The 12,451-nt window shown below is 36.6% G+C and overlaps 1 protein-coding gene across 1 annotated transcript; it reads left to right on the top strand.

The window, feature by feature from the left end:
- Positions 1-4,136: 4,136 nt before the first annotated feature.
- LOC103608610 (oocyte-secreted protein 2-like) lies at positions 4,137-9,994 on the top strand. The gene is made up of 5 exons (XM_008593025.1): positions 4,137-4,212; positions 6,374-6,552; positions 7,554-7,657; positions 9,361-9,504; positions 9,979-9,994. The coding sequence occupies exons 1-5, from the start codon at positions 4,137-4,139 to the stop codon at positions 9,992-9,994; spliced, it is 519 nt and encodes a 172-aa protein (XP_008591247.1).
- Positions 9,995-12,451: the final 2,457 nt, after the last annotated feature.

Genomic DNA, 12,451 nt, shown 5'->3' with positions numbered 1-12,451 from the left:
GTTACTGGGCTGCTCATCTTGTCTAAACATATTCACTTCCTTGGAAAGTTCATTCAGTCTAACTGCTTAATTAACATCTCTGTGCCAATGACTTCAAGTTATATCTCCAGCCTGGACACCCCCCCTCGAAATGTAGACTCATCCACACTCCTGTGCAACACACGCATTTGCCTGTTTAATAGAATGCTTTACCATAATACGTGTAACATGGACTGGGCTCCTGTTTCCCTTTATCCATTCCAAACCTCCACCTTACTCTTTCCTATCCCAAGGTTACAAAGATATTCTATGTATTTCTCTTAAAAATTTAGTTTTACCTTTACATTTAGATATATATTTTTAAAATTTTTAATTGTGGTAAAATATACATAACATAAAATTTACCATCTTAACCATCTTAACCATTTTTAAGTTAAGTACGTGTTCTGCAACCAAACTCCAGAACTCTTTCCATCTTGCAACACTGAAACTCTATACCCATCAAACAACTTTGTAGCCACCATCGTGATAACTGAGCATCAAACTTATTGATGCCAGGACCTCTTTAAACTATTTTTTTTAAAAAAAGAGCTTTCATTTCTGTAGGATTTATCTATCCAAAATTATAATATTAGAAATTAAAACTGAATTTATGGTGTTAATTTAAAATAACTGATAAACTCATGTGTTAACAACAAACGCTTTGCCCATGCATGCTTCTGTAACATCATTCATTGATCATTTGGAAAATAGTGGTTAGGTAGGTCTTCTAAATGGTGACATGTTGCAGTATGCAAGACAAAAAATCATAGTCATAATATAACTACTGAACTGTCAAGCTCACAGTAGAAAACACGTTTTTCGAAATTCTAATTTTTTCTTGCAAGCATCAGTTTTATCACTGGATATAAATACTGTTAGCTGTGTCCTTTGAAGTGACAAGCTTACTTCATTCAATTTCAAGAAAATATCTGTCAAATACTCAAGGCCTAATAACCACAGTTTGTCTGACAGTTCTTTCAAGTAAACATGGTGCTCTATGTAAAAAGTGGCTAGTTTGGCTCACAGTTCAAACAATTGCACAGAACTTTTTCTTGCAACGATCTTCATGCTTTGATAAGGAGCAGGGGTGCATGACACATACCCTCCATTTTATCACTCAGAATATCAAAAAGACGTGTACTTGTGGGTTGACATTCAATAAAATTAATTCTTTTTACTGCTTCAAGTCTTAAGTAAAACCAGCTTTCCCCCCCTACTTCTACTGTCAGTATATAGGGGTGAAGAATATAATGACAACCAACACAGTTTGGTGTCACTGCCTCAATTAGTGTTCAGGAGGCAGTAGTGTTACCCACTGTTGTTTTTACACATCTGTGCAAATGTCAACATGGTAAAAAAGACAAATAATGATTTAGTGTTATTATGAAAATAGTTCTGATCCAATGGACCCCAGACAGCCAAGGACTACATATTGAGACCCACTGCAGTAGAAGAATGTCCTTATTTGTAGGATATTCACTCTAAAATATTTAGGGGCAAGGGGGCATCATGTCAGCAACTTACTTCAAAAGTTTCAGGAAAAATAAAATTCTTTGTGCTAACAACATTTCTCTAAGTTAGAAATTGTTTTAAAAAAGATTTTTAAAAAATCTTTGCTGTATCCATTTTAAATTAAAGTTATATTTAAATTCCATTACTCTTTCGCAGCAAAATTCTGTATTAAAATCGGAATTTCAGAAAAATGAACTGTGTTCATTCTGTGGCTTTCGGTAATATTTGAAACATTGCTTAAAACCCTGGAAATAACTGTGCTCACGTTTGAGAAAAATAATCATGTTATATATTTTTGTGCACTATTAACTTTGGCTAGACTCTTGATACTTGTTATATCTTTTAATTTTCACAACAAATTTGATAGTATTATTGTCTCCTTTTTACAGAATATGAACATGAGCCTCAGTTTGTTTACCCAAAATTTACATAAATAAAGTAGAGAAAACTGGTCAGTGATTCTATAGGTTAAGCTCTTAACCAGTAGATTCTGATCCCTTTTGGAACGATATTAGATGTTGGCAGGCTGGATCGGAGACCCCTCTGCCCTGTCCTGTGCAAGTCATGAGTCAGGTAGTTGAAAAAAGATTCTGGTGGCTGATAGCAGGATAGACATGCCTTATTCCCACCCGAGCTCTGCTGGCTAGCGGTTAAGAGCCACTGTCTCTTATACTGAAAGGTACACAACAATGGCAATAAGCCAAGGAGTATATGGGCATGCATGCGTTGTTACACTACTCCTACATAACTTGCTTACAATGGATGCGCTGAGTCATACCCAGCTGGATATGAGGCAAGGGGGCTAACTATACTGACACTGTTTTCCTCACAGATGTTTATATTGGCATGATTTAAAAGGTAAATGTAAAGTTAATGAGTTTAGGTCATAGAAATGTTAACCAGCTGGATATGAGGCAAGGGGGCTAACTATACTGACACTGTTTTCCTCACAGATGTTTATATTGGCATGATTTAAAAGGTAAATGTAAAGTTAATGAGTTTAGGTCATAGAAATGTTAATATCACAAAAAAAAAAAAAAAAAAAAAAAAAAAAAAGACAAAAAAATAACATGTGAACTTATCCTTGTCTTTCTCCGGTACTCTTTTCCTCTTTGCAGTTGGTGACTGGGCTCTTCACACTTTCCTGATGCAGAGTGCTGTGTTGGTCACAGCTTTCAGGATCTTGTTCATTAGAGAATGTGATGTTAGAGACAAAAGTCCTCTTTTATAACGCATAGGGAAATCCTGTGTTTGTATTCATTTGAGAGCAGATTATAACATTAAAAATATAATTTGGATATGACTAAAAGCAATATTAGGCACTCAATTCAGACTCTTTGAATTTACTGTTAGCCTTTGATTTCCAAATTGTAAGGGAAATGAAAATGAATGGTCAGGCTCCCTCAGTCTTTCAGAATCTTGCTGAGCATGATTTAGCATGACCGTTGTAAACACGTTAATTGTGCATGTGCACCGAGATATTCCTGGGTTATCTGATTTAAGTATAAAGGACAAATGGCTCTGATACACAGTGACCCCAGGATGTCCCTGGGAGGCCACCAGGGGGCTGCTGCTGCTGCCGCTGCTGGGGAGACTGGGGGCTGAGCTTGCATCCAAATAAAGCATGTCAACCTTGCCAATGGCTCCCAGGATCTTTCCAACTACCTGGCTTGCGACCTGCATATGAGGGGTCTGTGGTCCAGTCTGCATAACGAGTTTGAAGGGTCTGCGACCCAGCCCAACACAAGTTCTCTTTAGAATTATATAGTTACATTCATGTTATGACCGATTCTAGAAAGTACAATAAAAAAGTTAGCTGGAACTTCTATTCCAACTGAGTATTGGAAAGTATATATTCATTACACATATAAAAATTATATATATGAATATATATGTATATAAAATGTCCTCTTGTCTTATAAAATAATTACAAGGTTTGAAAGGACTGAAGTAACTAAAACATTAATTTAGTAAGAATCAACAGAGATGGATTTGTGGATTTTCCTGATATCAAGCAAATTGGTTTTCCTTTGGGCCTCAGTCACCTAGGGATTTATGCTCCTGGTCAAGTCACTTTATTATTTCTGCTGTTGATTCTTTCAGCCAACCACATAGAAATGAAGAAATAATAGTCTTTTGATTTCAAATATGTACAAGGGTACTTCAAAAAGTTCAGGGAAAAAATAGGATTAAAGGATAATGTGAATCTTTCCCTGAACTTTTTGAAGTACACTTCTGTAATTCAGGCTATTCATATATTAAACGGAAACTTAGAACATCAACACTGACCATTATCTAGTAAAAAGTTTTCTACAATTTAGTATTTATTGAAAATATTGTGTGCCGTGCCAGCCTCCCAGATGATTTACCAGGCCCCGTGCAGACAGTTATCGGAAAACACTTTTTTCCTGATGTGCCTCTTTGACCTTCAGTGTTTGGGTAATCAGGAGAGTCGTAGCCTTTAGGTGGTTGACACTGTGATAAGTTAACGCCATGGGCTACCTTAATAAGTAGGAAAATGAAGGCAGCTGAGCATTTGATGCCATATAAAATCACTTAAGCCACTCACCACTTCCTCTTTCCTGTGAGGAAGTCCTGCCCAGATGAAGGTCTCTATGGCTTTAGAGGTCTTGATTCTTCTGGCTGCCTTTATTTGGCCTTGTGCTGAGAACTTCGCTGGTAAATGACCAGTTTTAGAGAATGCTTCTTTGAAGGGGTTATTCATAATGGTTGCTTTCCATGCGGGAACTCTCCTCCCTGCAGAGATATATCTTATCACAACTTGCCAGAAGACAAATACATATGCTCAGACCTAGGGGGATTGTCAATATATTGAGGACACTTTTTCTCTTTTCTGCTTAAATGTCTGAGTTCTCAGGATTTTTTCCCTCCTTTCTCTTTCATTCTGGTGTTATTTATTTATTTTTTTGCTCCTGGCCAGTATGGGGATCTGAACCTTTGACCTTGGTGTTATAACAACGAGCTCTAAGCAGGTGAGCTATCCGGCCAGCCCCTTTCATGCATCTTGATCCTCATTTGTAGAGGTTCTTTGTGAAGAGGTCCTTGGCTCAGCGTCTCAGTCTTCCTTTTTAAGCTCGCTGCCAATTACCAGGACTTGACTGTATCATATCTTAAGATACTTGGTTGTATCCTAACTGATCTTCCTGCTTCCAGACTCCTCATATTTCCACTTGATGATAATATGGCTCTTTTGTTCTTTTAGAAACATTGGTCTGACCTTCACCCCCGTCAAATTCATTAACAGTTCTGCATAGCCAGTAGGTAAAAGCTAAATCAATGTTTGTGCTATATACAGGTTAATTCCAATGTATTTTTTCTATTTTACCTGGAATCCAAATGCTTTCCAGCTTCAAGGCCTGACTAAATGTCCTCTACTCTAAGGCAGCATTTTAATGTTGCTTTTTGTGTATTTTTCTTTCTTTTTGAACATTTCTTCTGTTGTAAGTGGGGTCTTTTCTTGGAATAAATATATGAATTTTTTATATATTCATTTGGGCTGAAACCTTTTATGAGCAAAGACTACACATAGCTTCTGATACCTTTCCATTTTACCTAAGATGAATCTTTCCAAATGCCTAGATTAGTGCAGCTAACCATGCAGCAGTTAAATTACTGGAATGAACAGCACATGTAGAGAAAGGGCAGTGACCAGTGAATTCCATTTATCTGGGATGGGCTCACTTGGGTGTTCGGGCCCTAGCTGTAGTTCATGATGCTTGGGTGCAAGGAATATTCTTCAGTTAATGCATCCAGCAGCTATGTATCCTCAGGCTTTATCACAAATTTCTCAGGTGTTTGAGAGACCATCTCAATGTCAAACTGAAACTTGAAAAAGTAGTGTCAGAAGCATAGATTTCCTGTCTGTCCATGTCCATTTATACTTTTGAATCCATCTTTAATCCCAGCTGTTGGAACCTTTCTTCCTTCAGTAAGGATCTTCCTGATCATTTGTTCTAGGTAATCTTAGAATAATCTTTCAAACACATGGAAAAATGTGATTTGGAGGTTACCGTCACTGATACAGAGCACCTGCCTTCTCCAGCTCCACCTCTTCTCAAACACACATTCCTTATCTTCTTGATGATGATTTATCTGTAGAGGCCAAGGACTTCCAGGCTCCAATGTTGCTGAAGGTCTCTGTGGTCACTTGCTCATTAATCATATAAATAGTTTTTCATGCTGGTAAGACTCAGCTCCTTTGAATGAATCCATTAAAAATAATGATTATTATTGACTTACTGAGAAGTTCAGTATAGAGAATAAGAATGGGTTTTACAACAAAACTTTCATAAAACTTCCATCTCAGATAGTGGGTTTTCTCTCTTCAGACTATTTCCTCTTAAGGCTGAGATTGTTTCTGACTCTAGCTGCTCTAGATGTGGACTTTACTATATCAACACTATTCTTTCTCCTTCTGCCTCACCAAAAAGCATACTGGGAATATAGCTCCTGTTCTAATGGATTGCAATTTACTCTGTTCCTTCCACGTCATCCTATATTTAACCCTCTGTGGAATCTCATTTCTTTAGGAGGAAGCAAGGGGCCGTCCAATTATGTTTTTTCTTATCTTTGCATGTTGATTTATTTTTTTCCCCGAGGCAATGACTGAAATCTAGTTATTAGGGGGCATAATTCAGCTGATATTTTAGAGAATAGTGATAATACAAAAACCCTCTATAGGCTATCTTTTAAGCATGGTTACCCTTGCCAGAGAAAGAAATGCCTTTTATTTGTCATGAAGGATGGATCTGAATATTCTTTGGGCTCTTCCTTAAGACAGATACACATCTGATGCTTTCTCATGTTGTTCTTTCCACAGTGAAGATAAGTTGTTCCATGGACTGGGTGATGGTCTCGGTTAGCCCATATGCACACAACAGCGATCTGTATATATTCGCCGATGAATTGTCTTTGGGATTGGGCTGCCCTGTGACTCGGATACAGACATATATATATGATTTCATATACCCTGTTCATGATTGTGGCATCAGGACAAAGGTAAGAATAATGATTATTTGTAAAAATACTGAACGTTTTGTCACACCTTTATGCGTGGTGCTAAACTTTTTGCTTTTTTTTTTTTTTAAACCTATCTTTGCTTCTACTAGTAGTAATTTATGAATAGATGACTACAGAGTTCCTCACTTACTCTTCAGTGAATATCGGACCATTTTATGGGTACAGGACCTCAGAGCACAGATTTACAGACTAGTTAGGGGCCTGATTTTTAAGTCATCTTTATGCTACTGTTATATTTCACTGAAACCTAGCAGACAGTTTTAAATTTCATTTAATGCTCCTAATGTGGAAGGTCACCAATTCTGGGAAGGAATAGCATATTCAATGTTAGATCACTTGAAATCTACCCATGCTCCATGTATGTCAATGTGGGAGTGAATTTTCACTGGAATAAAATCTGTTTGCTATTTGGCTAAGCACAAACCTTAAAATGTGTTGTTATCCTGGGATATTATCCTCTCATAGATTCCCAAATATGAACAATTTGTATTTATGCTACACAAATATTTTGGGCCAATGAAAATTATAACAGTCACCTATGAATAAGGTATTGTTTTTATTTTAGAAATTAGAGAACTGGAGCTTCAGAAGGTGGTTTAACAGTTTGCCCAGGAATGCACAGCTAGTTGGTGGCAGTTTAGGTGCCAAATCGGTATGATTGCCCTCCAAAGCTTGTGCCTTAAACCACTCTGTTATTTGACTTCCCAGTCATCTTTCTCAAAAGGACTGTTGAAAGCCTTTTCATTAATGACCTGTATTGATGGCTCTAAGTGGCAGTTTAAGTTTGCTTCAATGTATTAAGATTCTGCCCTCCTCAGGCAGTTTAAATGCACTGTCCCAGTGAATTGTCAGACCTTCATATATAATCGAGTGACAGTGGCCATTTTGAGGTCTTGAATGTTTTCTGCTTCCTATTTAAGTGTGTGTATGCCTCCTCCGTTACCAGAAACTCCTTCTACTTAAACTTTGTGCTCTCCTAGGTTGTCTCAGAGGATATTCTTCTTTTTCAAACTGAGATATACTTTACCCCAAGGAATATACATTGTTACCGGCAGAAAATTCCTCTGGAGTGTTCTGCTTCTAGGTGAGTTCAGCAGGCCTGAATCCTTGGGAACAGTTTAGCTTCACCTTTAGTTATCAGAAGCTTCCACAGCAGCATAGATTTTAGAGAATATAACCTGACTCACTCATAAGTATAATTCCAAACAACCCCCAAATAAGCATTTACAAAAATATTTTAATAAATATTCTTTTTAATTTTTAATTTTTTAAAAATGTAATATTTATTTTAGAATAAAACATACAGAGTTGGAATGGTTCTAATAGACAATCTAGTATAACTAGGTTATTTTATAGTAACTCAACTACAAAGCAGTTATTAAATACTCAGTTACCTTTAGTAAGCAAAATAATCAAGCATCAATATTATCTTTTGATGTTTTCTTCTATAGTACTCTTCTTCTGACATGTTTTGCTGTTCAATTCCATGTTATGAAAGTAAGTGGCTAAAGAGTTGAGAGAAAAACCAATCCTTCATTTTAATACTAACTCATGGAGAAGGCATGAAAGGAAGGGTTTATCAGCCTAATCATTAAGTGCACTTTGCTTACAAATTTGTGGAACCAAGATACTGAATCCCAAAAGGGTCCCACATGAACTTTGAGGCTAAGTGAATGGTATTACTGAAATATTTAGTTATAAATCTGAGGGACAAATCTAAGAAACCACCTGAAAACCATAGAGAAATTCTATCCTTCCTTGGTATATGGAAATAGTTGGCATCAAAAAAGAAGAATTTACAGCTCAGAGCCAATGTGCCATATCTTTTAACATAATCAGGGTACCTTTTTTTAGGGGGGTAGGAGAATTTCTTTTTATTGTGGTAAAAATATACATAAGATAATATTTACAGCCACTTTTAAGTGGACAGTTCAGTAGCATTAATTAAGTAATTCACCTTGTTAATACTCTTGATTTTTCCTTTAACATGTTTTTATAAGACAAAACTGGGCTGAGGGATTTAGTGGGACTCTGGAGAGTAGCTGAACCCTCAATAGAAACCCAACCCTTGGTTCTTTCATCCCCCCCCCCCCCAACACACACACATATGAACACATATACATATATAGTTTCATTCCTGCATACAACCTGATGCCTAGAGTAATGTAGAGTTTTAACCTAATGCCTCAGAGCTTTTGCCTTTCCGTAGGCTACCAGTGATGAATAGGTATTGCTGTTTTGATAGTAATTACTATGTCATTCACAGCTTAGCTTCCCTGGAAAAAAATGAAGACTAGGCCAACAAAGGTATATGATTAGGTTTTTAGTGCATGAATTTTACTGTTGTATGCACACACTCACATTCACACACAGACCTTTACTACTACCACACTGGGTCAGATTAAACTTGTGGTGGTTTTTACTTACATTTCTTAGGATCCATTTGGCTGTCTGTTTTACTGGATACTTTGGTACTCTACTAACGCAGAGATTACAAATCATCGGAGAACATTCATCTTTCTATTCACTGTTTGATCCAGAAACCATAAGGACACTATCTATAGTTAGCTTTTCTATATGTGAATCTGTCCATATCCTATATCAAGAATCCACTATTACCCAGAAGGTACAATGTGCTGGCACTATGCTGTGCTCCTAAGTCATGGTAATGAAAATGATCTTGGTGTTAAACGGTGGTAAAAACAATTTGACTTCCAAGTTTAGACCCAGAAACACCTGGTATTATGTATGCCAACCCTATCTGATTTCTGTTTCTCTTTTCTTTAGGAAATCAGTATGGCTTACACCAGTTTCAACTGATAATGAAATTAAATTGGATCCTAGTCCTTTTATTGCTGACTTTGAGACAACACCAGAAGAGTTAGGATTATTAAATACTTGCCAAACTTTAGGCTCTCTCCTAAAGGAGAAGTGGGAGTTTGCGATTGATAAAATAAATTTTGTTGAAAACCAATGTTTTTTTAATAGAAAAAAAAATGTTAGTATGAATCTTTCCTTAGGTATCTGATTTATGAAAACCTTAATTCAGTAAAGACCCTGATCAATGAAGTTGTATTTTTAGATAATTTTATTTAATAGGGGTATGGCTTGTTAACTTGATATTAACTGTTAGGTAATTTCATATTTTCCATTTAAATTTTGTTTTCTGTTTTGTATAGCAGATTCACCAATATGTCCTCAATGACAATGATTTGATCTAATTCATGTAACCCTCCAAAAAATATGTTCTAACTATTTTTCAGTAAGAATAAAGAATAGAGATAGACCTGTAAATGTGCTAGAGTTGAAAGTTTGACACAACCTAAAATTCAGCATATCAACTCCCAGGAATGACAAATCCTTTTATGTGCAGATACATTAATTTGTGTGGGTTTTCCTAATTAGGGAATTCAAGTGCTAAAAATAATTCAATATGATAACATATTTGAATAATTATTCCAGAATGAAATTCAATTCATATTCTAGAATTCAAATAACCACTCCCTTAACTGAAATTTGATGTCAGATTCTCCTTTCTCTCTGGTGATTCTTCCACACTCAAAATAATTGATTGATTGAGGTGGTTAAGCATAGAATCATCTTGCCACTTAAGAGCAATTCATTTGATGGTTATTTATCACCATCTACATTATGCCACATTCTTTTCCTTAAACAGGAAGCTTGTCCATACAATATACCAAAAATCGTATTTGATTTTGGGAGATCTCTTTATCAAGTGTGGGAATTGAACTGCACCATTGGCTATTCAACTGCTTATTAAATGTACATTTTGAATGCTAATCTTTCTAAGAACAGATTGAGACGGGACCCATGGGACCCATGAGTGAGTGACTACAGGGCTCCCTCCACCCTACTACATCAGAGATACATGTTCAATCAATACTCAGGACTAATTAGGATATGCATAGGCATCTACTTCCATTTCTAGTCTGGATATCAATTTGGCAATATGTAAGACTCAGAGATGCTGAAGGAAGAGTTATGGTGAGAGAAGAAGTTGCAGGCCCAACGATGGTCCACTGTTAGCAGGGTGAACCAGCGGATCAGTGAAAGCATATGCAATCTGCTCCCTAAACCTACTTTGGAGCACCATGGCCATTGTCTCACTTTTGCTTTCCAAATCTCATGCAAATTTCTTATGTGGCCAACCCCAGAGCTGTTCAGGAAAGAGAATTCTAATAAATGGAGTTCCAGCTTAGTTAAATTGACCCAGGACAAATCTATGGTAAACATAAAATTAAATAATGCCATGAGTGGTAGTAAGTCGGAATATTGGATGCCACATGTGCTGTATGTGTGCTCAGAGGTGGTGCAGACATTCTAAGAGGTACATATGACAATCCTCAGTCAAGTTAATTATGTGCATATCCTATGGCCTACCAATCAGTGTTTTGATTATGTATCACATAAAAAATTCTCACACATAAAGAGCATCGGAATGAGAAGATTCCTGATATCAAGCTGGATTCCATGTGGGTGTTTATTACTGGGTTGGTGACTAGGTAAAAAGTGGTAGATGTGTCCGCAGCATTTGGAGGCAGAGGACCAGACATTTACATAGAATAAATAGGAATGGGTACTAATAACAGATCTGAGTGAAGAAAAGGAAGAAAATGAAATCTACAATGCAATTGCATGGATATATATTAAAAATGTGTATTGTAGAATGCAATGGTTGCCTTTGGTTGGGAGGAAAATGCAGATAAAAGGCAAGAGAGACATAGGAGAGAGATGGAACTAAAGAGCTGCAGTATTGTGCTTCAAGCCCATCTTACACCACAGAGAATGTAGTTATCAGGACGAAGTCCTACAGAAATTGCTGCCTGTGAGTGAAATCTGCTTATCTCCAAGCTAAGATTCAGTTTTCTCCCCTCAAGTAAAGTACTCAATAGAAAAGATAATCTTTCTTACAGAAATGTGTTTTTTTTTTTCCTGCCTCATCTCCAACCATCTAATTTTAAGATCTTTCAGATATACCCAATGGTTCCCCAGTCTGACTTCACATTAGAATCCCCTTGGGACCTTTTTTTGAAAAAATGTTCATGCCTGGTCCACTCCAGAGATACTAATTTAATGTCTTATAAACTCCCCAGAAGATTCCACTGTATAGTTGAAAGTAGAACCATTGTGTTAGTGTTTTCTATCTAATCTATTTCTCTGTTTTGCAACAAATGTCATGATAAATTCTTCTGCTTTTCTGAGGAACTCTAAAAAAGGAATGCCTTCCTTCAAATTCTAAGATTAGATCTCTAACAACTCAATTTTTCCTCCTTTATCTGAAAAACAGCATGAGGTCAAAACAGGAGAGAATCAAGGCCAGTTTCTAATGAATTGTTGGTTTTATTTTATTCGATGGCTCACTATTTCAGGACACTGTAACAACAATCCTTGTCCATCTTAACTTTTTTTTAGTCTTAGAATTATAGTAAATCATGCCTTTTCTGGCAGGGCATGATTTCAAAGCAATGACTTAAAAACTGGCAAAGTTAGAAACCATTAAGCTATAAATCGAACACATTTAACACATTCCAAAGTCAAAGACCTTAGGTGCTTAACAGTTTGGGTTTTTTTAAATAAGAATTTATAATAGATACAGTCTCAATAGTATAATTTTAGTATGTGTGCATATGGGCATGTGTGTGTTGTGTGTTGGGGGGGGTAAAACAAACAGTGTGAGAAATTTATTACTTTTCAAATAGCCAAATGGGGCATTTGTAAGTAAATGCTGAATTATTGATTAATTCATTCAAAGATTTTTTTTTCCCTTTTTTTGTCTTTTTTCGTGACCAGCAACGGATCGCAACCCTCAGTGTCGCGCCCGTACCGGACCAGGACCGGCAACGGGATCGCAACCCTC

Source organism: Galeopterus variegatus, unplaced genomic scaffold (genome assembly GCF_000696425.1).
Source record: "Galeopterus variegatus unplaced genomic scaffold, G_variegatus-3.0.2 Scaffold8631, whole genome shotgun sequence".
Lineage (NCBI taxonomy): Eukaryota > Metazoa > Chordata > Mammalia > Dermoptera > Cynocephalidae > Galeopterus > Galeopterus variegatus.
The sequence above is the reverse complement of the archived record's forward strand: the minus strand, read 5'-3'. Positions and strand labels throughout refer to the sequence as shown.

What these genes read in the sequence shown, in the direction of transcription:
- LOC103608610 (XM_008593025.1), top strand. Translation starts at nt 4,137, where the DNA reads ATGAAGGTCTCTATGGCTTTAGAGGTCTTGATTCTTCTGGCTGCCTTT. An exon ending in ATTGTGGCATCAGGACAAAG is followed by an intron (nt 6,553 to 7,553) that starts GTAAGAATAATG and finishes GTGCTCTCCTAG; the next exon opens with GTTGTCTCAGAGGATATTCT. An exon ending in CTGGAGTGTTCTGCTTCTAG is followed by an intron (nt 7,658 to 9,360) that starts GTGAGTTCAGCA and finishes TCTTTTCTTTAG; the next exon opens with GAAATCAGTATGGCTTACAC.